Source organism: Lathamus discolor, chromosome Z, assembly GCF_037157495.1.
Source record: "Lathamus discolor isolate bLatDis1 chromosome Z, bLatDis1.hap1, whole genome shotgun sequence".
NCBI classification, from domain to species: Eukaryota; Metazoa; Chordata; class Aves; order Psittaciformes; family Psittacidae; genus Lathamus; species Lathamus discolor.
Window position 1 is genome coordinate 26,514,834 of NC_088909.1, and position 27,695 is coordinate 26,542,528.

The following is a 27,695-nucleotide window of genomic DNA, read 5'->3' on the forward strand; positions in this document are numbered from 1 at the left end:
GGGCTTGAAGGGGCTGTCTCTGCCACATCAGCTGGAGCCATTGGGCATGGGGAGATTTGAGTACTTCCTTGGGCAGCTTTTTCCTCCTTAGTACCCCTCTGGCCGGTGCCCTGTTCAAGAGCCTGAATTCTGTCGAGCAGTGCCCAGAGACCTGGTCTGCCTGTGGCTGCCCTAAAAAGTCATTGCAGGGGCCAGATGGGCTGATCAGCATGATCGCCTCTCAGCATCTTCTGCTCTTGGCTCCCGTGAGCACCATCGGAGTTTCTTTGTGCACTCTGAGGGTTTATGTTGCAGCCAGATGGACCCTCTGTGGTTCGGAAGTGCTTTGTTCAGAGTTCCTAGTGCCAGAGCACTTCTGCTCAGCCTTATTGAACGGCCTGTGGGATCCTGTGCCGTATCGAAACAGGCTTCGCAAAGAGGCCTTGGGGTAAGGCTGCAGCTCCGTCACACGGGGACTGCTGTCTGTGACGGGTGGCCAGGCGTCTCTTCTAAGCCGCTGTCCAGGGAACACCACAGCATTTGGTATCTTAGTTGGAAATTGTCCTTTGGAGAGGTGTATGCGTCCTTCCCTGAGATGCCAGCTGAAGGAATTGCTGGAGCTCCTCAACCAATGTGGTTCGTTTTTACCCTGCAACCCCTGGATTCTGGCTGTGAAAATCCTTTTGCTTTGGGCAGTGACAAGGGGAGCAGAGCAGCTTCTCTGGAGATGGAAAGGGGTCTTTCACAGAGCTGCCAGCCAGGACACCCCTGTGGCCTTGCCGTGCTCCTGAGCCATTTCCTGTTGCTTGTGTATCTCAGCTGCTTGATTTTCCTGTGTTCAGGCTTCAGCGTGTGCCTGGACCTTGTGAAGCGCCTGCCCTGCTGTGAGACCAAGACATTTGAAGTGTGCTTCGACCCACAAAGTGCCAACGTGCCCCTGGGAAAGGTGGATGTGCTCCTGCCCATCAAGGTAGGCCAGCTTGTGGGGCAGGCAGCAGGTTGGGCACAGCAGCGAGTGTCAGCCGGGCTCTCAACTGGATGCTCTGTCCTTCTCTAGGTCAGAGGAGGCCCCACGTTCCAGGTCCGCCTGCGTGCCATTGTGGCTGAGCCGTCCCTCTGCCTCTCGAGGGACAGGCTGGAGTTCTCCTCTGTCCAGTGTGGGCAGTGGCAGGAAGAAACCATCCAGCTCCACAACACGTCCCAGGTCCCCTGTAAATGGTCCATGAGCATGAATGAGGCTGTTAAGGAGGTAAAGCACAGACAACGTGTAACACACAACTTCTCGGTTGGGTTTTCTTTGCCTCTCTTGGCTTTCCCGCCCCTCTGGCTGCCTGAGCACTTGGGCTGCAGCTCGCTTGAGGAAGCTTTTGAGGGTACAGAGCAAGGCTGGTTCACCTGGGCCTGCTCACTAGCTGACGCTTCACTTCTCTGCCATCTTCACCCATTCCTCCCCCTCCGAGGACACTGCCTCCCCATCTGCCTGCCCTGCCAACATGTTTGCCCTCCAGTTGTAGGCAGGGGTGGCCACGTCTGGGTGGGATGAAGGTGCTCCCTGCACCGTGCCAGCATCTCGGAGCACTGCAGGAACCGAGGGTCTGTCCTCGCAGACCAAGGAGACCTCACGCGACTGGTTTCTGTGCGCAGGTGGACAAACATCTGCCAGCGAGCGAGCATGACAAGCTGCGGGAGGAGATGAGGCCCGCGCCCTGTGGCTTTGAGGTGCTGCCCTCAGCTGGAACCCTCGCTCCAGGACAGCAGTGCCATGTCCAAGTCCGTTTTTCACCCACGGAAGAGGTGAGTTTGGTGGGTGTCACCCCCAGGAGGACTGTCAAAGCAGTGTGGTAAGGGGAGGCCAGCACAGGGAGCGGGGAATGAGCTCTGCCTCCGCGTGGAGCTTTCTGCCAGCCCTGTGCCCACCGTTCCTCAGTTTCCCTTGCACGGTCCCACGCAGTTTGGGAGTCAGCTTAAATGGTGGAGCATTCCCAAAGGCAGTTTGCATGTGGCCACCGTGACTTGGAAACTGGCAGCGTGTGACAGGATGGACCCAAGTGCTTCCATGGCTGGGGACAGTCACAGGGATCTTTCAATTGCTCGTGGAGATTTCAGCGTCTCGTGTCTGGCTTTGACCAGAGCCAAGCACTGAGCAGAGAAGACGATCCTTATTTCTGTCCAGTGAGAGCTCAGCTGCCTCTTTCACACAGCTGATGTTTGCCCGGTGCTGCAGCGCCAGGACTGTGTCTGAGAAAGCAGACTTTTCTCACGTGCGTTGCGCTCCCCCACGACTAGGTGAAAACCTCTGATAGGCTGTTTTAGATCCATCTGGTAGCCAACTGACCACTTACACTCCCCAGCAGGACTCACCGCAGTTACTCAGAGCCATGCAGATGCTGTAGCCCCTGCTCTAAGTAACTGCCTGGTTTGGGTTCAGCTTAGAGGTGCTGAGAAGACCCCTGACCCTGGGGCGATTGTTGCCTTGGAGGCGCTGTCACCTGGGGCTTCACGGAGGAGCTTTCTGTGCTGCTTCTTTGCAGAAGTGCTACCGGGGCGAGCTGCAGATCCAGATTTGCCAGAGCAGCCAACGCCTGCGGGTGCCGGTCTTGGGATGTGGTCTGGAGCCACGGCTGGAGTTGAGCCCCGCAGAGCTCGAGCTGGGACCGCTGCTGCCACAGAGCCATGGGGAAGAGGGGACAGTGGTGGTGAAGAACCCCTGTGGGGTTTACTCACTGGAGTTTGACCAGCAGCACCTTGCTGAGGAGCAGGTGAGGGGGAAGGTCTGTGCACGCTCCTGGAGATTCCCAGCGCTCCAGCATTCCCAGGCTTGTGCCAGGGAGATGGGGGCAGCGCGCAGGGCAAAGCCCGGTGGCATTCCAGGGTTAGCCGGCTCTGCTGGCAGGCTGTGGAGGGACTTGGATAATCCCTGCCACTGGGGGGAAAGAATATGGGAGGGGATGGCTCGTCTGGGGAGTCTGTTCACGTGGTGAAGGTCCAGAAACTCATGCTGTCTGTGGTTTCTCTTCCCTCTGTGCGCAGCTCCTACGGACACCTAAAGACGACAACAGCCACAACAGCTTGTTGCTGCCTCCGTGTGCCCCGGCTGAGAAGCTGACTGTTGAGGCCCAAGGAAGGGGCATAGAAATGAAGGTGAGATGAAATCTAAATGCTAAAAGTGCAGGTGGCAACCAGCATGGTTTTCTCATTTCCTCATCTCTTCCCCAGCCTAGCATGGTTTGTGTTTCTGCCACGAGAGTGGCAGAAAACCTCTTCTCCTTCTTTCCTTTGGCTTGATATCAATCCCTCCTGCCTCAGGTTGACGTTGTGCATCCACCAGGAAAGGTGGTGAAGCTAGGAAACATCTGCATTGGGCAGACGGTGAAGAAGATCGTCACCATAGCCAACAAGAGTGCAGGCCCTCTCGCCTTTAAGCTCAGAGTCACATCCACCGTGCCAGAGTTGCAGGAAGCTGGGGTAAGTGCCATTCCTTCTCTGCAGAGCACTTTAGCGTGCCTGCAGGGAGCGATGAGCTGCTGTGGGTGGGAGGTAGTAGCTAATGACAGCTGTGGGCTGCCCTGGCTGCCTGTGCCTGCCCCGTCCTCCCTGCTGGCACTGCTCTGCCAGCAGATGCTTGCAGTGTGAATGCTTCAGCTGAGCTGGGTGCCAGGACTCCCCGAGAGCCACAAGTGAGAAGGCGGCACAATTCCTCTAACCTGTTTTAGACGCATAGGTCAGGATGCAGCCACATATTTTAGATCTGGAAAGGCGAGGGAGGTGAATCTTGAAAGAGGGAGGGTTACAGCTCTGTTGGAACTTCCATGAAAGCTTTAGAAGGCAGAGGTGACCTCACCGTGACCAGGTGGACACATGGCAGAAAACACCTTTGGTATTACCTAGGAATGCCTACGAGGGAATGAGTGGGACTGGGTCAGTGTTGGTGCGGACAGAAGAGGAATTGGAAGCCTCTTCCCTGAGTCTGGTGAGGGAGGCTCCGCAGCTGGCTTGCCAGATGAAATAGTCTCCACTCATCTCTTCGGATAGGTTCTGTGCTTGAAGCCCAGCAAGGAGCTAAAGCTGAAGGCCAGAGGAGACACCTGCAAAGTGGAGGTGACCTTCTCCCCGAAGCGCCGCATGCAGCCGTTCAGCGGGGAAGTGCTGCTGGAGTGCCGCGGGCTGGTGCGCTCCCTCTTTGCGGTGCGGGGCTCCTGCCAGGGCAGCCTCGTGAGCTTGGACCAGGACCAGCTCAGCTTTGGAGCCGTGGTACGGCAGAGCTACACGTGCCGGCGCGTCGTCATGCGGAACGCGGGCGACGCAGGAGTCAGGTAAAGCAGGACCCCCCTGCCTCTCTGAGGGCTGATTGCTTGGATGAGGGTTGTGAGGAGCCGTAGTGTGCCCAGATAGCTCCTCTCTGCTTCTCCATCCCGCTGGAGAGTCGTGCAGCCATGGCCGTGCAGTCAGGCCCTGGCAGTTAGCAAGGGGGTACGAGCAAAAGCTCATTTAGAGATGGGTGCAGTGGGTCCTGCCCAGCCTGAAGCCTTATTGCCAGGTGGCTCAGCATCAGGCCTGAGATGTGGTGGGAAAGCCCACCAGAGACGGAGAGCCTCACGCTGAGACTTACCCTGCCTTCACAGCTCCCCGTGGCTAATCCTTCTTTCCTGTCCTTGTGCTTTCCTTGGCAAGGTTTTTGTGGGACGTGGAGAGCTTCCAGCCGGACTTTTCTATCAGCCCCACGAAGGGTTACATCAGGCCAGGGGTGGATGTCCCCTTCGTTGTGACCTTCCGCCCCTCGAAGCTGAGCCAGGCTGTCCAGTACGAGGGGCTGCGGTGCTTCATCCCGGGCAGCGAGGCGCTCCGCCTTACGCTATCAGGATCCTGCGTGGAGGCCCCTGGCACCAGAAAGGTAACGCAGCAGGGACAGGATGGGCCCCTGGACCCCAGCATTTGCGCCACATCTCTCCCAGGGCAGGAACTGAAGGACACTTGCGAGCGCAGACTGGCTTGTGCCGGGGTATCCCAGAGAGAAAGTGCTGGGCAGGACTGCCAGAGTTCCTGAGCCCTGTCATTGCCTTTCTCCCCTGTTCGAGGTGTTGCTCCTCCAGTGAGCAGCTCGGTTGTCCTGGCTCTGCACTGTAGCACCCGTGCCGTGGGAGCACCCTGCCGGGCTCTCCTGAGACCCTCCCCACAGAGCCACCCCGCTGTATCCCAGCACTGCACCCGCAGCCACACTTCTCCCCCGTGCCGGGCCAGGGGAGGGCATTCAGCAGTAGGAAGGGGCAAGGCATCTGCATCCAGCCCCTGGGAGGGGGTAGCTTGGGAGCAGTTGGCTCTTGCTCCCAAAGAGAGCATGGAGCTCCTCTTCATCCTGCCCATGAAGGAAAGGGCTGTGTGGCTGCAGATCTGTCCTTGCACAGCAGTTTCCTTTCAGGACTCCCCTGAAGTTTCCTTTCACCCAGCATGCGAAAGGCTTGTTCTGCTCCCTTCTTCAAGAACAACCAGCTTGATTTACTCCAAAAGCTGTGGCCAAAGTGTAATTTTTGCATGTGACAAGGAAAAGCTGCTCCCCGTGCTCCAGGTCCTGGTGTAAAGCCAGCGTGAGAAGAGTGGCAAGGATTGTGGGTACGACCCAGCAGCCTCTGTGCTCCTCTGTTGCAGACCCTGACTTTCAGCTGCAATGTGCGTGAGAAGCAGAGCCAGACCATCCTCCTGTCGAACCCGAGCAGCGAGGCCTGGACCCTGCAGCCCATTGTTGAGGGGAAATACTGGAAAGGGCCTGAATTTATCCATCTGGAGGCCAGGCAAAAAGAAAAGGCCTACCAGGTCACCTACAGACCCCTAACCATGAGCTGTGGGAACAAGAAGCATCAGGTAGGTGAGCTGTGCCAGCGTGCTGACCCTCGTGGCATGACCCTCGTAGGTCACTCTCCTTTGGGCAGGAGGTTGGCCGAGATGACCTTTGGAGGTCCTGTCCAAGCTGAAGGTGTCCTGTGCTCTCTGTTGGAAGCTGGGTTTTGTGGTGGCTGGGGGCCAGCACGGGCAAAGGGCAGATGGGAAGTCGGGACTGAGCACCAAACGTGTTGGAGCAGCTAACGTAAAAAGCCAGGCTTTCTGCAGGCCAAGAAATGAAGTTTGTTCTGCGTAGCTCTGGGTCGCTGCTTGTGGCAGCCCAGGGGGCTCAGAGACCCCCATGCTCAGCGCACGGGCTGCACAGGCTCTCCAAGCCCCGGGCACAACCACTTCTGCCAGCAGCACCTGGCTGGTGTCCTTCTGCAGCTTGCAGGGAGCAAGAAGGGCAAAGCTGCCCTGCAGTTTGTCAGTGCCGTCCTGGCCGTGAGCAGGCAGGTGGGAAACGAGAGAGATCTCTTGAGGGTCATGCAGGAGCTTTGGGAGGAGCCCTTCCTGCAGGTCTCAGGCTGGGCACATGGGGGTGACTGGCCCCTCTGCAATGTTTTCTGTGCCAGGCCAGCAACAAGCTCCTAAATCCAAGGGGTCAGTTCAGAAGGGCTCTGTGGTGCTGGAGCTGCCGGGTCCTTGTCCCGCTCCTTGTCCCGCTCCAGCTGGCCTTACAGTGGGCCAGGTCAGAGATTTCTGGCCTCAAGTCTCCAGGGTGCTCAGCAGATCTGTGCCCTTAGGGTCGCACGTGCTCAGCATCTCTTTAACGTACAGCCTGCGTGAGGAGTCTTGCAGCTTTCAGCTGCTGTGGAGGCAGAGGCAGGTGTCTGGGATCCACGGGCACCCAGAATGAGCATGGATATGAGCTTTCCATGGCCCATGTCTGGGGGCCCCTGTTGTGCCAGCTTACAGGCTGCTCTCTGGTCAGCGCTGTTGGGGCTAAGGCCAGCAGGACTGAGGCAATGGAGTTCATCAGGGACGGCCACCCCCTGCCCACGGCTGTCCTTGCGTGAGCACAGGCTGGCAGGGACATGCCCAGGTGAGTGGGGCCAGTAAGGGAGTGTTGGGATGTGCAGAGCAGCTCTGCTGCAGGGCCCGTGTTTCCTTGCTTTGCCCAGAGATGATGCCTCTGTGTCCTGTAGCTGTGCCGTGTCCTGTGGGCCACGCACCCGCTCACAAGCAGCTCAGAGCAGGTGCGACGCTGGCGTCTGTCTCCTCCTGCGCGGGACAGGGCTGCAGTCACAGCTCTGCCAGCTGGACGTGCTGAAAGCTGCCTCAGTGAGAGCCTCAGGCGTGGGACTGTCCAGGGGTGCTCCAGAGCCGACTTGTCCTATTCGTTGTCTGTAGGGCTCCATCTTCTTCCCCCTGCCGGACGGGACAGGCTTACGCTACCAGCTGGAAGGAACTGCTGAAGCCCCCAGGTGCTCAGGGGCCATTTCCCGGCAGGTTCCGTGCAGGAATTCCCACACGGAGCTCATCCCTGTGTCCAACTGGCTGCAGAGACCACAGAGGTGAGTCCAGCCCAGGGAGTCTGGCCTCATGAGCAATCCCTGCAGCAGCACAAGGAAGGAAGCTTCCAGTGCCTGGAAGCTCCCTCCTGAAAGCTTTTCCCTCTCCTTGGCTGTGTCTGGCCATACCCACGTTCTGCCTGTGCAGAGCCATCCTGGAGGGCTTTCCTCCAAGGGGGGTGAGAGCTGGCGCCCTGTGCCCGAGGCACTGAGGATGAGAGGGACTGTATTGTACCCCCGCACGATGGGTATCCTATGGGAGTCCTTCCTGTTGACCTTCACTGCGTCCTTCTCACCCGCAGGTTCCTGGTGGTTATTGACATGCTCAAACCAGAGAACCTGGAAAGCAGTTCCGTGCTGCAGGGGTGTTCATACATCGACGTGCCGAGCTCTGCGAAGAAGGACTACCAGCTCACCTTCTTCTCCTACAAAGAAGGAGTCTACAGGGCAAAGGTGAGTGAGGACACTGGTCTGCAGGGCCCTTCAAGGAGCTGTTGGCTCACTGAGAAGCTACACGCCCGTTTTCATACCTCCACGTGCACGGGTCCTATGAAATACCACAGGTGCTTTCTCTGGTCTTGCACTCCTCCTCGCTGGGTGCTCATAGCCATTCCTGGAAGCAGGGCGCTGAGCTCGGTGGGCTCTTCCGGGTCTGTTTTCCTGTGTGGAATGAGCAGCACTTCCCTTTCTGTCTGATTCAGGTGACCTTCCTCAACGAGACAACCGGAGAGTACTTGTTCCACATGGTGACTTTCAAGGTGATGGCTTCGGGACCCATCGGCACTGTCGAAATGAGCACCGCCGTTCGGCAGAGAGTGTCCTCCACTGTCAAGGTGGACAACCCTCTGCCTGTCCCGGTGACGTTTGCCATCAACTGCAAAGTGCCGGACGTCAGCGTTCCACAGCACTTTACTGTTCCTGCACAGTCAAAGGTAGGAGCAAAGCTCCTCCGGCTCACTCTGCTCTCCCTACTCGTGGCCGGAGGGGGGGCTCTTGGAGGGTGATGCCTGAAAGGAGCCATGTGGGGCCTCTTTCCGTGGTGGCAGCTCCCTGCCGATGACGTAGAGAGGGAGCAGTGTGCGAGAATATCCCCAGTGGGAATCATCCTGCGCTGGTGGAGTCTGCCCTGCTGGCCCCTGTAACACGCCGCCACTGGGCGTCACGTGGCAGGTCCTTGTGCCATGTGCCCCTCATTTAATGTGTTGCTTCCAGGTGCGAGTGGCTGCAGGACAAGCCTGATCCCGCGGCCAGGTTGTCTGCAGCCTGCATTGACAGGAGGTGGTGTGTGCCCTGGGGGAGCACAGGGGCTTTTTAGGGTGGGCAGCTTCTGGCATCATGCTGGAGGGCTCTGAGCTGTTGGGATCTGTCCCTGAGTGAACCGTCCCCCAGAAGGAGCAAGGCTGTGCCCGAGAGAGAGGGAGTCAGAGCGGGGAAGGCAGCCCAGCCTTCAAGCGCTGCCTGAGCAGAGCAGGGACCAGCTGCCCCCTTCTCAGGCACACGTGTTCCCTGCCTGTGCCTGACGCCGTGGCTTTTTCCTTCCTTCCTCCCAGGCGGATCTTGTCTTGGAGTATCAGCCCCTGAAAACGGGTGAGAGCACCGGGCACCTGGTGCTCCAGAGCAGCGACTTGGGCTCTCTGTCTTACAACCTGCAGCTGAAAGCCACCTCGAGCAGGCCAGAGAAGCCCGTGTATTTCCGCACCACGCTGGGCTCCCGTCAGACCATCACCACCAAAATACGGAATTTTGCCCAGCAGGAGACCGAGTACCTCCTACAGGTGAGCCCGGGCTGCCAGGGCTCTGGCTGGGAGGCAGCTCCTCTGGCCAGCACCAGCCCTCTCCACCAGGGGGTCCGAGTGCCTCTGGCGTGGCCTGGCAGAGCCAGGGTGGCCATGTGAGCCCAGGGGCCTTCCCACTAGTGTGGGCTTGTCCTCCCTTGCGGGCCCGTGTCTGCTGCCCTGGTTGGAGCTGCTTTTCAGGCCCCGTGGTGCCTGGGCTTGCTTCCCGCTTGCAGCCCAGGTCTGGCAGTCTTGGGGCTTGGGTGCAGGGTTGTTCCTGCTGGGCACGTTTGCACACTTCTCGTGCCCATTCACCGCAGGCACTCACCAGGGCTATGGTCTGGGTGGGACGGGCCAGGGCCAGGGGACCATCGTGTTCTTCCCGAGGCGCTGGCTCTGCTGTTGTGACCAACCCCCCATGGTCTCTTGTCTCCCCTGCGCAGACCGACTGTGCCGACTTCCGGACGGCAAAATCCATCAGTGCGGCACCCGCCAGCGCTGGGGGCTCGGAGCTGAATGTGGAAGTGACCTTTGAGCCCTGCCACCTGGGCAAAGCCAAGGCCACGTTGCAGCTCAGCTCTGCACTGGGCGGGCAGTACTGCATCCCACTCATCGGCCTTGCGCTGCCCCCTGAACCCCAGGGCCCCTTCCTCATCCCAGCCGGCGGCACCACCTCCATCTCCTTCAGGAACGTCTTCCCGAGGGCCACGGCGTTCCAGTATGCCGTAAAGCACCCGGCCTTCAGCGTCAGGGCCCCCGAGATGCTGCGCGCCAAGAGCAGCACCACCATCACCGTCTCCTTCACGGGCGGCCCGGCTCCTGTCACCAGCAGGCTGGTGGTCTCTTGCCCTGGCGGCTCCTGGATCTACCACCTCCGGGGCCTGCCCTCCACCCGCAAGTGACCAGCTGCCCCTGGCCCTTCCCGCCACGTTCGTGCTCTCTGGAGCCAATAAATTTCATTTAGCATCCTCCCACACGACGTCCTTGTCTCTAAACGGGAGAGGCATGAATTCGCTGGATGCACAGCCGCTGGACAAGGAATTGGCTGGATGACTGCACACAGAGAGTCGCGGTCAATGGCTCAATGTGTAAACGGAGACCAGTGACGAATGGTGTCCGTCAGGGGTCGGTGTTGGGGCAGACCCTGTTCAACATCTTTGTCGCTGACACAGACAGTGGGATCGAGCGCCCTCAGCAAGCTTGCAGACAACACCAAGCTGTGTGGTGCAGCCGGCGCGCTGGAGGGAAGGGATGGCATCCAGAGGGACCTGCACATGCTGGAGAGGTGGCCAGCCTCATGAAGTTCAGCAAAGCCGAGTGCAGGCTCCTGCCCCTGGGTCAGGGCAATCCCAGGCACAGCTGCAGGCTGCGCAGAGAAGTGATTCAGAGCAGCGTGAGGAGAAGGACCTGGGGGTTGGAACATGAGGCGCTTCAGCGTGCGCTTGAGCCCGGAAACCCCCTGTGTCCTGGGCTGTATCACCAAGAGCATGACCAGCAGGTCAAGGGAGGTGATCCTGCTCCTCTGCTCTCATGAGACCCCCACTGGGAGCACAGTGTACAGTTCTGGTGTCCTCAACAGAAGGACCTAGAGCTGTTGGAGCAAATCCAGAGGAGGGCCACGAGGATGCTAAGGGGGATGGAGCAGCTCCTGTACAAAGACAGGCTGAGAAAGCTGGGGCTGTTCAGCGTGGAGAAGGGAAGGCGGGGTGGAGACCTCATAGCAGCCTTCCAGTATCTGAAGGGGGCCTACCAGCATGCTGGGGAGGGACTCTTGATCAGGGGCTGTATCAAGAGGACAAGGGGTGATGGGCTTAAAGTGAAACAGAGGAAGTTCAGGTTAGCTAGAAGGAAGAAATTCTTCACTGTGCGGGTGGTGGGGCACTGGCACAGGTTGCCCAAAGCAGTGGTGAATGCTCCATCCCTGGCAGTGTTCAAGGCCAGGTTGGACGGGGCTTGGGCACCATGTTCTTGTGTGAGGTGTCCCTCCCTGTGACAGGGTGTTGGAACTAGAGGATCTTAAGGTCCTTTCCAATCCAAAGCGTTCTACGATTCTGTTATTCTCTAAGATTCTTTGGGAAAGCGCGGTTAAGACTTCAGTCGGTTCCACTTAAAGGTAAAAATTTGAGAATGAAGACCTTAGGCCCACTATAGGAGAGGATCTGGTTCAAGACCGTCTTAAGAACCTGAACGTGCACAAGTCCATGGAACCTGATGGAATCCATCCGTGGGTCCTGAAGGAGCTGGCGAATGACGTTGCTAAGCTACTGGCCATCATATTTGAAAAATAATGGCAGCCAGGTGAAGTTCCCGACGACTGGAAAACGGGAAATATAACCCCCATTTTCAAGAAGGGGAAAATGGAAGACGCGGGGAATTGCAGAGTCTTACCTCTGTGCCTGGTAAAATCTTGGAGCACATTCTCCTGGACAGCATGCTAAGGCACATGAAAAACAACAAGGTGCTTGGTGACAGCCAGCATGGCTTCACTAAGGGGAAATCCTGCCTGACCAATGTGGTGGCCTTCTATGATGGGGCTACAGAATTGATGGACAAGGGTAAAGCAGTTGATGTCATCTACCTGGACTTGTGCAAAGCGTTTGACACTGTCCCACACGACATCCTTCTCTCTGAATTGGAGAGATATCAATTTGATGGATGGACCACTCGGTGGATAAAGAACTGGCTGGACGGCCGCACGCAAAGAGTTGTGCTCAATGGCTCGATATCCGGCTGGAGACCGGTAACGAGTGGTGTCCCTCAGGGATCGGTGTTGGGACCGGTCTTACTCAACATCTTTGTCGCTGACATGGACAGTGGGCTTGAGTGCGCCCTCAGCAAGTTTGCCAGTGACACCAAGCTGTGTGGTCCGGTTGATATGCTGGAGGGAAGGGATGCCATCCAGAGGGACCTTGACACGCTTGTAAGGTGGGCTGATGCCAACCTTATGAAGTTCAACCATGACAAGTGCAAGGTCCTACACCTGGGTTGGAGCAATCCCAGGCACAGCTACAGGTTGGGCAAAGAAGAGATTCAGAGCGGCCCTGCAGAGAAGGACCTGGGGGTGCTGGTCGATGAGGAAATGAACATGAGCCGGCAGTGTGCGCTCGCAGCCCAGAAAGCCAACCGTATCCTGGGCTGCATCAAAAGGAGCGAGACCAGCAGGTCGAAAGAGGTGACCCTGCCCCTCTACTCTGCTCTTGTGAGACCTCACCTGGAGTATTGTGTGCAGTTCTGGTGTCCTCGACATAAAAAGGACATGGAACTGCTGGAACAAGTCCAGAGGAGGGCCACGAGGATGATCAGGGGACTGGAGCGCCTCCCGTATGAAGATAGGCTGAGCAAGTTGGGGCTGTTCAGCGTGGAGAAGAGAAGGCTGCGTGGGGACCTAATAGCAGCCTTCCAGTACCTGAAGGGGGCCTATAGGGATGCTGGGGAGGGACTCTTCATCAGGGACTGTAGTGACAGCACAAGGGGTAAGGGGTTAAAACTTAAACAGGGGAAGTTTAGATTGGATCTAAGGAGGAAATTCTTTCCTGTTAGGGTGGTGAGACACTGGAATGGGTTGCCCAGGGAGGTTGTGAGTGCTCCATCCCTGGCGGTGTGCGAGGCCAGGTTGGATGAAGCCTTGCGTGGGATGGTTTAGCGTGAGGTGTCCCTGGCCATGGCAGGGGGGTTGGAACTAGATGATCTTGAGGTCTTTTCCAACCCTAACTATTCTATGAGTCTATGACCCTGGAAGGGAGCTTGGTCTGTCTCAGCGTTGGCTGGCAGTTGAAGGTTATGAAGGAAATAGCAGGAAGCTCTACTAGTGGGCTCCTATTAATGATGTCAGCTGTGGTAGAGCTTTTGTAAGAGGTTTCCTTTAGTTAGAGAGCCTTGGTGCCTTCAGCACACAGGGGTGTCACGCCTGAGGTGTCTTTGCCTGAGCTCTCCAGTTTCCAGCTGGATTCGTGGCTGGACATGGTGCGGGACATGTTTTGGAGTGTTTCCAGAGGCTGGCTGCCTGGAGAGCCAGTTAGCACTCGGGGCTCATATCCTCCCTGCCTGTGTTGTAAAGGCCCAGATGATGAGTGTTGGTTTCAAAGTGAGGGCTCCACGTTCCCCGCCAGGCAGGTGTGAGGATTTGCTTTGCCTGTGGCCCCGAGTCTCATGGGAAGCTTTTGTTTCTGGCAAACGCTGTGCTGCAAACGTGTGAAGCTCCTGGCAGCTGAGATGCCCCGGGCAGTTGGGTGGCCTTGTGTGGTGCGTGTGCCCGTGTGCGCAGGCTTAATGGGTACAAAGTCATCGACGGGTGCTCACCAGGGACAGCAACAGGGGTCACCCCAAAGGCAGCCTGGCCATGGCCCTGGTGTGGCGGGGCTCCTCGTGGGCCAGCAAAGTAGGAATTAAATGGTTGCTTTGTAGTCAGTGCGGAAGCTTTTTTCTTTCCTGCTGAAGCAGGGAAATTCTTGGCTCATCTGCGGTGTCTCCAGCAATTTATGTGTCGCTCACGGAGCGTGACCAAATGCTGCTGTAAGGTGCACTTTAGCCCTGGTGCAGGGCTTCACTGCGGGGGAGACATTGAAGGCGTAGGGGGGCTGCAGGGATCCGCAAGGCTGTAGCTTTAGCAAGGCCCTGCGGTGGCCGTGGAAGCCACGTGTGGCCCTCGCCTATTGTGACGTACAGGGGAGCTGCTGCTGCTAAATGCGAGCAGCAGCCGTGGCCCAGTGAGAGCAGGAGTTGCTGAGCCGCTGAGGCAGGAGCAGGCTTGAGCTACTGTCAGGCTCTGAGCTCTGCTTCCTCGAGGCGCTGGTGAAACCCTGCCCTAGCTGGCAAAGCCAGAGCGTTGAGGAGAGGGGCTGGGCAGCCCAGGTGCCAGCCCTGTCCTTTGCTGCCCAGGTTCCCCTGGCTGTTGGCAGCCCAGCAGCAGTTAGCTGCTGTGCTGGTGGGCAAGAGCCACACCGAGGCGTCCCTGGGCGGCTCCTGTCCCTGCAGCTGCCCACAGCTGCCGAGCAGCGCGAGGGCATTCAGGAGCCAAGGCTGGGCCCCGCACGGAGGAATCCTCCAGGAGAAGCGTGAATCACCCGTGCTCAGGTAGCGTCTGGCCCTGGGCAGGGAGGAGGCAGCTCCGCTGGCAGCAGGGATGGGGCAGTTGTGTGATAGCCGGCAGGATTTAAACATCCCTGGGCTAAGAGCAGGGCTGGGCAGGTAGAAGGGCTTGAACGGGCTCTGAAATTGCCGTGCAACTTGCAGTGAGGGTAGAGACTTGGAGCTAGGCTGTAGGTCCTGCAGCAAAGGGAGCCTTGGCTGTCTGAGGTGGGGAGCAGGGAGCCGTGGGGTGGTGGGCTGGAGGGGTGCTGTGTCCTGGTGGCTGGTTTGTCCTGCCCCTGCAGGGAGATGTGCCCGATTGCTCCGTTGTGCTCCTTTCCTGCTCCTCTGGGAGGCTGGTCCCTGCAGGCTCTGGGGCTGTGGAAGAGCCTTGCTCCAGGGCGCGGGGGGAAGCTGCTGGGCTGGCTGGGCTGTGGAGGTTGGAAGCCCTCTGGAAATAAGCGTTGTGGGGGCGACGACAGGGTTCGTTTCAAGTGAAGTGAAATCACAGCTCGGAGAATTGGAACGAATAAGGCAGTTATTCTTAAGACCCGGTAAGAAACCACTGAAACCCAGCTTAATGCTGGATCATCCCCATTAGGTTTCTCCCTTGAAAAGGAGTTATTTCCAGCTCTAAATCCCAGCTCTTGCTGCAGCAGGTCCTCCTGTCCGTAGGGCAGTGCAGAGCTCTGGAGTTTCTTGCAAGGACAAAAGGAAACGGTAGCCTTGTTTCCTGAAGCCGTGGAGGGCCCGGCACCACAAACACGTGCCGTGCTGTCGCTGCCTTGGCAGTAAAGGAATGAAGTGATTGCCTTGCTTGCAGGGTGTGGGGAGCAGTCGAGGGGCAGGGAATGGCCATCTTTGCCTAGATGCTGTCTTGCTGTGTACAGCAAGTGCACACAGCAGAGGTGATGTGGAGCACAGGGAAGCAGGAGGGAATATCATCCTGGATTTTACGTAGCTCTGAGCTAATTGCTCATGTGCCTTCGATGGTTTCCTGCTTTTTTCCTGCTGTGGCAGCCTGGAGTGCCTGGAGGGAGCCTGGAGTTTGGGTGTTAACAAGTGAAAATTAGGGCGTCCTTCTGCATGGAGAAATGCTCTTGGGCAGTGGGGTGATTTCCTGCCTGGAAGGAGCCGTTTTTGCCAGATAATCTTTGTAACGTGAGCCAGGCAAAGTAGCCTTGAGAAACTATAGTTCTTAATCAGAGTCTTGAACTCTGTGCTGACTTAGTTAGAAACATCATCAGGCTCCTTGCAGAGAGGGTGAGAAGTGCCAGTAGCGCCTGGTGCGTCTGTGTGGCTCGTGGGACTGCCCCCAGAGCAAAAGGCTGTTTTGGCTCAGGGTCTGTTTGTTGTGGGGTTTTACGTCTATGAATGGAGCCTAAATATGGTCTAATCATGAATGAGGGTGGGGAGGCCCTGTGTTCTCCGCTTAGGAAGGATGCCAGAGGCTGGAGACACAGCTGTGTCCTTTGGGTGTGCCAGGAATGGCGAGGCCCTGGCACAGGTTGCCCAGAGAAGCTGTGGCTGCCCCATCCCTGGCAGTGTTCAAGGCCAGGTTGGACGGGGCTTGGAGCAACCTGCCCTAGTGGAAGGTGTCCCTGCCCGTGGCAGGGGGTTGGAACTGGGTGAGCTTTAAGAGCCCTTCCCTGAGGTTGCGGGGTTCCAGGGTTCCGTGGGTCCAGGGTTTTAAGGTTCTGGGGTTGTGGATTGTCCAACTGTTGCTTCTTCCAGGCGACCTCTGCGACATGGCCAGTGGCAAGACCCCCCGGCCCATGAGGTCCTCCAGAAGGGCAGATGGATTCCAGAGCAGAGTGGTAGCATCTCGTAATCCGAAGCTGGTCAGAGAGGCAGAAGAGTCTCTCACCACCAGGCAGAGGCTGGCCAGCCCTCGGGAGATGAGGCGGCCCCGGGCTACCCAGCTTCGGGACATGGGTGAAGTCTCCCATCAAAAGGTAGCCTTTCCCTGCTCTTCTCCTTGCCGTTTGATGTGACATTTGAAGAGGGCACGTGCTTGTGGCAGCCTTGCCTCCAGCTTACCCAAGCAGCTTGGTGATGAGGTCCTGTTGTCATTTCCAAGTGGTGGTGGTGGAGTTCTTTCTGCTGGGGGAAAGGCAAAAAACACATTTCTCCAATGAGCCATTGAAGTCCTGGTCTGCACAAAGGCAGTGGAACCTCTGCTGCAGTGGGTGGGTTTTGCTGGGCAGAGAAGAGTGGATGCGCTTTGCCTGGATCAGTGTTCTCTTAGATGGATGTTCAAAGCTGCTTTTCTTGCAGGACTGCTCAGTCTAACACACAGTCCAGGTGGGTGGATGACTGAGGTAGGCTGTTGAGCAGAAAGCTGCCAGCAAGAGACCTGATGTAGCACATCGGTTACGGGTTGCCCCAGGCAGCACAGGAGGTGGGAACACGTAAGACGGGCGCCCAAATAACTGGCAGTGCGACAGCTACTGGGCTCGGCCTGAGCATGGCTTTTGTGGAGAAGCGGGAGAGCTGCCTGTGTCTCTCGAGTGACAGCAGTGCAGCTGGGAGAGGGGAGAGCAAGCAGGGAGGAATTATCTCCAAGTACTGCCTCTGCTGGGTCAGCGTTTGGTCTTTGCGTGCATTTTTCAGAGCTGCTTCTGCAGCGGTGTTCAAGAAACGAGCAGTAAGAGAATACAGTGAAGCATCAACTTAAAGCTCGTGGGGAAAGGGGATACGAATTGCAGTCTAGCTCAAGTTGCCCCCTGATGCTGAGACTTCAGCTGAAACTTCATCCCCATCCAGCATTCACCTCATTTGTCTGTTTCCCTCCTGCCCTGTTACTTTCTTGTTGGCCTTTCCTCCCTGGTACTGGTGTCTTCCGACTGGTTTCTCGGGTCTGCATCAAAAAACCAAAAAGATATTTGGGATGCGTGGGACTCAGTCTCGCTGTCTCAGAGGGAAGTTCACCTGCAAATTGTTTCCTGTGGAGGCTCCTGGAAACTCCTGGGTTTTGCTTGCTCCCTGAGTGCTCGTGACTGTTCCAGCAAGCGTCTGGAGCTGAGTGAGCCCCTTAGCAGAGGGCTCTGCTGGAGGTGGGCGCTGCTTTGCCTTTTGGAGAAGGCAGCCTGGAGAAACAGCCTGCAAAAGAGCTTCTTAGCTTGAGGCTGCTCAACATGGTCCAGAAACGTTTTGTGAGCTGAGAGCGGAGGTGGGTGGGCTCCCATCTCCTAGTGTGAGCTGGGCAGATGTACTCACCAAGAGACTGTGTTTACTGGAGATCAGTGTGGGATCTTCATTCGTTAATCTTTCTCCCAGCAGCTGAAGCTCTCTCTGCTCTGTCTTGCATCTGCAGTTCTCAGCAGTTGGCCTGGACCAGAGGTTGTTCCAGCCGTTCCCATCCGAGGTGGTGTTTGAGAACTACGTTCCCCGCCAGTTCTACATAGCGGCGCTAGCTCTGAGGAACATCGACAGGGTAAGTGCTGGGCTGTGGAGGCTGAGCACTGGGCTGGAGGAGGAGAGCAGTGGAATTCACGTGGTGTGCAGCAGAGCAAGTTACCTGCTGCAGCGCAGCGCATCCAGAATAAAATGTCTCAGCAGCGTGATTCTGCAAGATGGGGGAAATGTTGCCATGCTGGGGATTCTGCCGCTGGTTTTGGCCGCGCACTGGTGGTAACTAAGCCAAAGGAGCTTTCTGAGCCAGCATGCTTCCCCTTGAAAGCCCTGGACTGATGGGAATGTCGAGGGCTGGGCAGTGCTTGCCTGCTGTCATGCTTTACCGCGAGTGTGCACCATGTCCCGGTGGCTCCTTGGTTAATCTTGGTTTCTGGCAGGGCATGTTTCCCTCTCTCAGCCTGTTGAGCCCCCTGTGTGCAACTCCGTGTCAAAGCACAGGGCTTGAGTTTTCTCCACTTTGTGCTGGAGTAAGTTGTAACTCCTGGCATTAGCACTCCAGGCTGGGTGTTTTGGAAGAGCAGGGGAAACAGGCTGGCTTAGCAGCAGCAGTTAAAGGGAAGGACTTGAGGTGCCACTTGAGGCTCCTGCTAAGCTTAGTTCGGTTCTGCTCAGGTGTTTCTAAGCCAGCGTGGCTGTGCTTTCTCTTTGGAGAATCCCAGCACAGGCAGGGTAATGTGCTCCTGAAGGTCTCCAACTTGAACGGGAAAGATTGTGATCCTGTTGAGATTTCCTAAGAAGAATGAGCAGGGAGAAGTTGAGAAGTGGCAGCAACTTTGTTCTGCTCTGCTGTAGAGGGGGAAATGGAGACCTTTTGAATTTCAGCTGGGGAAACGTTTGCTCCAGTGAGGCATGTGCCAAGAGCAAGCTGGTGGGAAAAGACAGGAGGGAGGAAAGGGGCTGAGTTCAACGTCCTGTCGCGGAGCGCTTTCTTCCGCACAGGGATTCTCTTGGTACGTAAGAGGAAGTGTGCTGGAAGCAGAGAAAGGTGAGAAACAGGCGTAATTCAGGATCCGGTTGTGTAAGAAAGAGCAAGACGTGTGTGTGAGAGGAGGGCACAGCGGGGAGCGGGGGGGAGGTGGAAGTGTGCAGGTGAATTAACGCCCTCCTCAAATCTCCCTGTTGGGAGAAACAAAGGAGGGGACAAAAGGAGTGACACCGTCAGGGCTTAATGTAGGGGGAGGAACAGCAAGAGAAGTCAAAGTATCTCCTGAGATAACAGGTTTTACAGGGACGTGGTAGAGCATGGAAGACCCTTTGGCAAGGAAGGATGAAGGTATGGTCCCTCAGTTACTCCCAGAGAGTACTGTGTCATTCCTGGTGTAGCTTGGGCATACTGGGAAGTTGCAATGTGGGTACCTATGCCCAAGGGACACCACTGGTGTGGTTCACAGTGACTTTGGGCAATCTTTGCTGCAGGTGTGCCCTTCGTTTATTAAAATGGGCCTCAGTTTCTCTTTTCCTACTGCTCTGCTTCATTCCCACTGTGCCTTTTGGCTTCAGCTGCTCCCTCATCCGTGCAGCTCCTCAGAATGTTTGCCTTTGCCAAGTACCAGCAAAGAGGCAAACAGTGAATTTGCTCTATTCGTGCTTCCCAAGTGGAAAACAACACCTGCATTGATGTTGGTGCCATTCCCAATAAAACGTAATAGACTGGTAACAGCTGCAGCTTGGGATTTCTATGCCCTGTGAAGGGGAGGCAGTGTGTGAACTGTTGATTTTACCCAAAATGAATCAGTTGTGAAGCTGGTACAACCTCAGGCGTCGGAGAGCCCTGGTGTAAAAGGCAGATCAGCTCTAAGGAAAACCCTTGGCATATTTAAATGCACAAAGATAGAGATGCTAATCCCAAGAGAGTTCATTATGTTCTAATTTTGCTGGGTTTTGGTCATGCCCTGGAGAAAAGGAACATTGTGCTCTGTCTCACGAGTTTCCCACATTCCTCGGAATCCTACTGATGTATCCTGCGTGGTAGCTGAGGTTGTCTGCTCCCTAAAACTGCAGCTAGCAGCAATGTGTAACAGAGGCAAAGTGTAATCGAGCCCAATAGGTGCTCTGTATTCACTCCGATACGGAAGTGCTGCACTCTATGCTTACTGCTCTTGCCTACTTGCTGTCGAATTGCTTTCCTGTCTTCAGGCTGCTCCTCAGCACCCTCAGAGGCATCCTGGGTGGCTCTTGCTGAAGATCTTTGCCACCTGGGCTCACGTGCCAAGGGACTTGGCAACCAGAATGTGTGGCTGCAGTGGGAAATGGGCTCCTGGAGCTTGCTGCCCCAGGGCATTGGTGGGAGCAAAGGGTGTTTAGAGCGTCCAGGGCTGCCTTGGCCATGGGTCACCAGGCTTGGGTCAGGGGTGCAGAATGAGCCTCCATTTTTTCCAAGGCTCGTCGTGTTCATCAGTGGAGCTGCCTGCCATTCAAAGTCTCCTTGTTATGCTTTCTGAGATGAGATTGGGTGCTGGGGCGTTGCTGCCTGTGTGCTAGAGAATGTCTGTTTGCTGTCTCCGTGCCTGTGGTATCCATCGTAGAGGCACGTTGGGTGTTCTCATCTCTGCACCAGCCTTTCCTTGTATTACGGATCTCCCTTGCTGCTTTGCAGCCCCCTTTAAATTCTCTTAGCCATCTGCTTCTTCCTGGGGTTGTTCTTTTGTCTTCCTGCGCTCGTCCTTTTGCTCTTGAGGTAAGCTTTTATTCTCAGGAAGCCCAGAGTGTCTGTGGTCTGCTTCTCTTGCTGGTCCACCGCCATGACTAGCACCGCAGCTTGACCACCCCGCTCCACCCTGGTGTGTCAGAAGTGACTTCCTTCCCTCCCCGTATAACGCACGCTGGTTTGCCTTCAGATAATACATTCCCCCTCCAGAGGTATGACTGCATGGATGTGTGCAGGCAGAAGCAAGCATGTTCTTTGGGCTTGTTGAATACGCAGGTGACTTGAGGTACTGCATCTCCTTCCTGCTGCCTTCAGAGCAGGGCGTGTTGTTCCTACTGTCTCTGTGCTGCAGCTGTGTAGCTCAGCAGAAGGGATTCAAGTCCACCCTCGTGTGTTACGTGCGTGTAGCTTCAGAGCTAAAAGTGTTTTGGAAAGGTGGTAAGGAAGGATGTCACATGGCCTGTCCTGGTCCCTTCTCATGTTTCCACAAGCGACAAAATCCTACTTGTGTCTTCCCTGCAGGTTCCTCGTCTGCTGAACGTCATCCTGGGGAACTCTCCTTACTTCGAGTTGATCAGCCCGAGTAATGAGGACTATAAGGTAGCACCGGGCATGTCTTCAACCTACCGCATCCTTTTCAGACCTGATGAGGACAAGGTGAGAGTGGAGGTCCCGAGAGATGGCGCCTTGAGGGGAAGGTGAACCTGCAGGGCTGGGTTCCAAAGCAGGCATGTGGTGTGGGTTTTGAAGAAGTGGCCTGCGTTCAGTGGAGTTGCACTGGATCTAGACCTGGGGGAGACTCTTTCCTGGGGGTGAAGGTTGTGCTCCCATAGGCTGGAGGCTCTTGCCTGTTTCAGGCTGTTTTCCCCTTCAGTGGTGGAATATTTAACGTAACGTCTGTTGGCTTCAGGGCTGAGAGTCTGCTGCCTGTGCATGGCCTTTTCCTCATCTTCTGTTTGCTGCTTAAATGTAATTCAATACTCTGGCCTACCCTCGGGCAGCATGCCTGTAGAAACTAAAGAGGATCTGCCCCATGGTCCCTGGCTGCCCCTGCTTGTGAAATAATCTGTAATGAAAGGCCATGAAGGTAAAAAGTGCATGTACATTGCCGAATGCTACTGTGAGAGTCACAGAAACCAGCAGCTCTTCTTCTGCCATGGGCATGGTGCTAAAGGCACTGTGCTGAGATTGTTTCTCTCCCTGCAGGATTATTTCGACGAGCTTATCATCATCACAGAGAGGGAGAAGTTCTTTGTGCCTATCCGAGCCATAGGTGCCCGAGCCAGCCTGGACTTCCCTGAGCAGCTGAACTTCTCCGAGTGTCCAGTCAGGTTCAGCACCCAGAAAACTCTGCTGGTGCGCAACGTGGGGAAGCGGGAGGCTTGCTACAGCATCACCACTCTGAGGTAAAGGAGCTCATCCCTTGCGCAAAACGCTGTTGCGTGGTCATGGGCTTGTAAACTGTGAGAAAAAGGAGGCAGAGCATCTGAGGTGCTGGAGATGGGCAGGACACGTGGGGTTTGCCATTGCTTGCAGTGTTTTGAGAAAGCTCTGCAAGCAAGTTTTACACTGCAGTGGTGTCTCCAACGCAGCATCTTGCAGGTCTGATGCTGTTGGGTTGGAAGAGGCAAGGTAGGAAGGCAGCTTGACTGCTGAAGAAGGTGCTGTGTGGCAGAGGACAGTTCGAGGGGCTCAGGTCACGGATCCCAAACACAGCATCAAGAAACAGGCAAGCAATGAGCTGGTGAGAGGCACCACCACAGTAAATACCCAGTGAAGTCTAGCATCTATTTGCAAGGCGCTTGCCAACTACTCTACTGGGTAATAGAGCGTGTGTTGAGAGCTCCTTGACAAGGGTTTTAAGAGTTCCCGAACTTCGGCAATGAACTATTTCAGTCCCAAGTTGCAATAAAGAAATGGGAAGCATTAGGAAAGTTTTAAGTGAACTACCCAAAAAAGCAGAATTCTGAGTAACTGGATTGCACGTGTGCAGAGGTGAAGAGCTGAGAACTGAGAACTGGGGCAGAGTGTGGGGGGCTGGGGTCGTGGTATACCGCGGGATCTTCTGAGGTCTGGTTCTCTTTCAGCAGGGAGAGTCACCCGCTCCATTTCTGATCCTGGATGTTCTGGTTTTCTTGTACCGACTGTGGTTTGCTTGCTCCTTGCTTGCACAAGTGAGCTGAAGCGAACTAGACTGCAAACTTAACGGAGGGCCCGGATCTCCCATACAGTCCTGATCTCTCTCTTTGTGTTGCAGCCCTTTCTCTGTGGATCCCTCCATTGGGACTCTTGGCGTTGGAGAAGCGATGGAAGTCACGGTGGAATTCCACCCACCAAAGACCGGTGTTTATACGAGTCCAATGATCGTTCACTATGACACAGGTAAGCGCGTGGTGCACCCTCCGTGTGTCCTTCGAAACAGAGCGGTGTCTGCGCTGTCTGTCATCATCTGGTGGCTTCATTGTCCTGTTGAATCCCTTCTGCAAGGTTCCTTCACGCTGAGTAGAGCAAAGCTCCCCTGCTGGCTGCCAGATATTCCTGTGCTGGAATATTTCAGCCTGTAACAAGGCAGGCAGATCTTCCTGCGCACGGTGCACCGGGGGCGATGGCGAATATTCTGGGTGCTCCATTGCAGAAGAACTCACAGCAGGGAGCCTGACTGAAAAGGAGATGGCTTTTAACGTGCAAGAGAGCTCTCTGAAGAGCCTGCAACCTGTCCCCTAGAGCTCTCCTGACGGGTCATTGCTTTTCATCCCGATCTGTTGTGTTACAGTTCCCGGGAAGGCCTTTGAGGTAGAGACCCTCTTCTTGTGATGTGCTGCATGGGTACAGTTGGTGCTGTGCTGAGAGCTGGGCCATGCTGAGGACTTGTGACCAGGAGGAGCAGTAACTGTGGCAGTGGTAGCCATTAGGGTGCTCTGAGCTTTGCTGTAGCCTGGGAATGATTCTGTAGAAACCGCCTTGTTAGCAGCAGTTCTTTAGTGGTGAGGTTTATGAGCAAGCTGCTGCTAGGGCTGGCTGGAGTCAGTAATGTGAGGGTGCAATGATGTCTGAAGGTAGGTCGTGAACACCACCTTGGAGAAACACTTTGAAATGGCTGTGCTGCTGTGCGTGTTGCTCTGGTGCTGGAAGTAAGTCTCCAGCCTTCCAGAGGACACTTACCCTAGTGAAGGGACTCACTTCTCCGGTGGTGAAGTGGTAACAGCAGCACGTTTGACAAGGAAGAATGTGCGGGCAGTGGTGAGGCACCTGGCTGTGACCGTAGCAGGAGCCAAAGAAGGAGTTGGCAGATGGATCCGAGGGCCCAGTAGCAGCCTGTTGAGTGCAGAGCTCAGCACAGAAGCTGCTCTGTAGTTTCCATTGTTGTTTCTGCCCTTCTCCATTGCATTTCAAATGCTCCCGCTTGGGTTCTGAGATCAGAGCTATGCCCAATATTTCAGGACCAGGAGATGAGGATGACACGACACTGGGGGCATCTCCTGCCTGCAGGAGACCCTGGGCAAGGCATGGCTGAGGTGGCGCTCCTCAGCATCACTGAGTGACTTGGATGTAGAATTCCCTGTGACCTGAGTGGGATGGCAGCCCAAAGGGCACCCGGGCACATCTGAAAAGATACATCTCCACGAACGACCCACAAAATAAGGTGCCTAAGGTGGTGCCAGGACATCCTCATGCTGTAGCATGTGCAGCTGTCAGGATATGCTAAGTGTCCTGATCCAGGGAACTGCTTATGCAGCTCAAAACTGCAGCTCTTTCTTCTGTTGCCTGCAGATTGTTCTGTTCCTTGTACTTCCGTCAGCAAGTGAGATGAGCCAAGACTTGCTTTTGCTTTGTTCCAGGTGAAGATGTTCACAAAAGCCTTTGTGGAACAGCTGTAAATGTCAACATCAGGCTTGACAAGAGCTCCTTGACAGTTGAGAAGACTTCTGTCACGCTGTCAAAGCTAAGATCCCTGGTCATCCACAATCAGAGTGCCATCACGGCCCACTTCCAGTGGAAGCGTTTTGTTGATCAGGAAGAGGAGGAGCGGCAGAAGCTGAGGTTTGTTTGAGAGATTCGTCTCAGAAAGATAGATGCCCCAGGGGAAAACTAACACACGGTCTCAGAGGGCTGTTGGGGCTTTTGAACGGATTAGGGCACGTAAACCCATGCACAGCGTGGAGCTTAACCCTTGCCATTGCAGTCCCAGCCGTGCTACAGCTGAGGATGATGTTTTGGGGAGAGAAGGTTGAGTGCAATCACTGGATTGCCTGAGAGGGCAAACTCACGTTTGGGAGCGGCAAACTATTGAGTTCAGAGATCCGTGCACTACGGAGGGTCCATGAGGCTGAGGAAGGTGTCAGCACTCGGTACCTGGGACTGCACTGAGCAGTAGCCCTGAAGAGCTGCAGGTGGCACAGCTATTGTGATACTCTAGCAGTTTCTTCTTTGATAAGCTGGCAGGCTCCTTTTCCAGTCACAGGCAGGGTAGAGTGCTTGGTTGGCCCAGAAGGTGGAGGCCGTCCTGCCGTAGGCTGGGGAATTGCCTTTCAGTGTCCTGGTTTCTGGCCCAACGAGGTGTTTCTCCCCTTCCTCATAGGCTGGGCAGATGTGGAGGGCTCTGCGGGGAAGGGAGGGCAGCCAGGACTTGGAAGTGCTTTTGGGCTTCAGCAACCTGTGTCGTCGTGGTGGTGAGAGATGGGGCAGGTTCTTCCAAGGGTGTCTCTGGCAAAGCTTTGAAATTGCCATTTCAGGCAGCAGAGAAACACTCACAGCCTGGGGGGATGAACTGGAAATGACACTTTAAAGCTTATGTGACTTGGGCAATCCTTGTGCGACTTCTCAGGCTCAGATGGGTGCAGATATACAGGAGTTAGTCTGAACCCAGAGCTGATCAGGAAACTGCCTTGAACTGCAGCACTTTTCAAGGGCTTTGAGCACATCAAGTTCAGCGTAATTAGGTCAGAAATGCCTCAAAGGCCAGAACTAGTTTTCCACGGTTGTCTGTTTTTAATGACACAGTGTGTGAGTTCTGTGCAAACGCACTGAGTTAAAAGAAAATCTCGTGAGCTTGCCTTGATTCTTCCCTGGACCATTTCTTTAGCATCTCTCCCCACCTGCCTGTCTCGGACTGGACCCTGGGTGATCCTCTGTCCCCTCAGAAGCCACCAGCTTTCCCCAGAGTTCACTTCAACCTGATTTTTTACGTATGAGACTTGCTGTCGTGCCAGTCTCTGTCCTTGACTCTGAGCACGACGCTTGGTTCCTCCTTACTCGTAGTTTTGGGGATGGTCCAAGGCCACCGTCCTGCTGTCAGAGAAGCTTTTGAGATCTCAGAGGAGAGAGGGCCTTTTCCTGAGAGGAGGCAGTGCAGGAGCCTGTGTTGGGATGTGACCCCAAAAGACATGGCCCATTAGAAGGTGTCCCTCCTGCAGCGCTTTTGGGGATGTGATTCTGGCCTGCTGACGGAGCTTGAGTTGAGGGCTGCTCACGCCAGTGTGTGGAAGCCCTCCTCATGCACAGCATGTGCGCGAGGCTCAGTGTGTGTGCAGCAAGTAACGTCCTTGCCTGTTTCCCTTCTCTTTGCGTTTGGATTTAGCTGGGTGATGATCGTTCACACGGCGTTGCCTCGATTTGCTGCACGTGGAGCTTTCCCCTGGTCCCCCAGTGCTGTCACCCGCTGGTTCTTCATGGCCAGGGGACTGGAGCGTGAAGGGGGGACAGCAGTGTGCCAGCAAGGAGCAACCGCTCTGCAGCAGGGCTCCCCTTTCATCTCCCGCTTGTGATCTTTAAACACTAGAATGATTTCTGCTGCAGTCGCCAATAAAGGGAGAGGTTAAGTGCATCACAGCTCTGCAGTGGAGGCCAAAACGAGGGAAAAGATGAGGTGGTTCAAGATTCCACGTAGGGTTTGCATTCAGAGATGCTGGTCCTGACTTCTTTACTAGGTGATGCTGGGCAGAGTCCCTTCGTCTCTTGGCACCTCTGTTTTCATGCTCAGAAAGCCATTTGTGTCACTGAAGTGATGGGATGCCCAAATCCGTTGCTTTGCTTTGGAAGTGCACCGGGATCCTCTGGTGGAAGGCAGTGCAGATACTGTCTCCTCACCCCTGTGGGTGCAAAAGGGAAGGGGAAAAGTGTGATGCTGGTAACGAGCAGCTGAAAGCCAGTTGCTTCTCCCCTCCCAATGCAGGAGGCTTTTTCTTGAGGGCTGCCAGCTTTAAGAAACCTCTTGTTAGCTCGTCAGTGAGGAGTAAAACTCCTTGCTGTGCTGGGAAGAACGGCAATAATGGGATCCATGTGGGAGCCTGTGTCTCAGGGTCAGCCCTGTGCTGAGCTGCTGCTCTTCCTCGCCGAGTGCTTTGCTGCTCGTGCACTGACACGACAGGCTTTGCAAATCTGCTGCTTATTCAATTATCTGCTTGGTTCGTCTCTCCCATGGCACAGGCTGCAGAGGCAGGAAGAGGACAAGCTGGTTGATGTTCCTGCGGAGCACGGGCTGGTCCCCCTTCTCAGAGAACACCCTTCCCTTCCCATCTGCAGCTCCCAGAACCAGGGGACAGAGGTGCAGGGAGGCTCCATGCCTTTCTGCAGTGATATTTTCACCATTGTGCCCATGGTAAGTGATGGCTGAGAACCTCCCTTCCTGCTGCTCCTCCTCCTTCTCATCTCTGAAGGAGGTCCCTTGGCAGATCCCACATCAGCTGCTTGATGTGCCAAGAGAGGAGACATCCGGTTTCTGGTGAGGCTAGGGGCACTTGTTGCAAAAAGCATTTCTGAACAGCGGCAAGAGCCGACCCCAGGCTGGGCTCTGCTGCAAGGGCTGTGAATTAAGGGCACTTCATGAGTGTCCACACAGTGTTCAGAGGTATCAGTTATTCTCCGTAAGGACACATTCCCACGTAGCGCGCGGGGGTGAAGAAAGGACACTGGTGCACTGTTAGTTCACATACTGACCTGCAGAATGCAATGGTCCTGGGTGGAAAGGAGGCCAAATTGAGCCCAAGCACAGCAATCCCTTCCTAAAACCTGGATTTATACCACGTCTGAGTCTCCCTTCCAGTGTCGTCTGTGAGCCTGGACACGAGGCTGGCAGGTTTAAACGGGATTTTTGAGTTCTACTGCAGATAGGTAGAGAAAACTGCTCACTTTCCTGGTGATGCCAGCAAAAACCCCATGGCCTTCAATCAGCCAGAGCCTGCCTTCTGAGTATTTGCATGGTCTTGAGATGAAGAATGGCTGCTGTCTGAGCAGCGCAGCATCCCTTCTCGTCTTGGAGTAAACCCTGGAATAATCCCAACCTCTTCTTTCTTTTACAGTGGGTGAAAGTAGTTTATTTTTTCTATTTTGTTTTCCGAGGAAGGGGCTGCTGTTCTCTTCTTGGTTGCTCCTGCAGCCCGTGTAAAGCTGAGAGGTGCCTATCCTTAAACCAGTTACAGGAAG

General features: G+C 55.6%; 3 protein-coding genes across 3 annotated transcripts in view; all 3 read left to right on the forward strand.

The window, feature by feature from the left end:
* Positions 1 to 8,293, forward strand: part of LOC136005933 (hydrocephalus-inducing protein-like) — a gene marked incomplete at its 3' end in the record, with an annotated part of 47,899 nt that extends 39,606 nt beyond the window's left edge. The window contains exons 29-38 of the mRNA XM_065663824.1: positions 822 to 949; positions 1,037 to 1,228; positions 1,624 to 1,773; positions 2,511 to 2,675; positions 4,078 to 4,292; positions 4,651 to 4,843; positions 5,638 to 5,835; positions 7,207 to 7,370; positions 7,670 to 7,820; positions 8,069 to 8,293. Of these exons, the coding sequence (XP_065519896.1) occupies positions 822 to 949; positions 1,037 to 1,228; positions 1,624 to 1,773; positions 2,511 to 2,675; positions 4,078 to 4,292; positions 4,651 to 4,843; positions 5,638 to 5,835; positions 7,207 to 7,370; positions 7,670 to 7,820; positions 8,069 to 8,293 (1,781 nt within the window). The remainder of the gene's footprint in view (positions 1 to 821; positions 950 to 1,036; positions 1,229 to 1,623; positions 1,774 to 2,510; positions 2,676 to 4,077; positions 4,293 to 4,650; positions 4,844 to 5,637; positions 5,836 to 7,206; positions 7,371 to 7,669; positions 7,821 to 8,068) is intronic.
* Positions 8,294 to 8,938: 645 nt separating this feature from the next.
* On the forward strand, positions 8,939 to 15,988 carry LOC136005934 (hydrocephalus-inducing protein-like; the record flags this gene model as incomplete). Its single annotated transcript, XM_065663825.1, has 3 exons — positions 8,939 to 9,142; positions 9,586 to 9,978; positions 15,944 to 15,988. Coding segments are annotated over 3 exons (642 nt in total), but the record flags the coding sequence as incomplete, so codon positions are not given.
* Positions 15,989 to 16,074: 86 nt separating this feature from the next.
* LOC136005935 (hydrocephalus-inducing protein-like) overlaps positions 16,075 to 27,695 on the forward strand; it is a gene marked incomplete at its 5' end in the record, with an annotated part of 47,967 nt that continues 36,346 nt past the window's right edge. Inside the window, 6 exons of the mRNA XM_065663826.1 lie at positions 16,075 to 16,164; positions 17,526 to 17,645; positions 20,796 to 20,930; positions 21,480 to 21,679; positions 22,531 to 22,655; positions 24,113 to 24,306. Of these exons, the coding sequence (XP_065519898.1) occupies positions 16,075 to 16,164; positions 17,526 to 17,645; positions 20,796 to 20,930; positions 21,480 to 21,679; positions 22,531 to 22,655; positions 24,113 to 24,306 (864 nt within the window). The remainder of the gene's footprint in view (positions 16,165 to 17,525; positions 17,646 to 20,795; positions 20,931 to 21,479; positions 21,680 to 22,530; positions 22,656 to 24,112; positions 24,307 to 27,695) is intronic.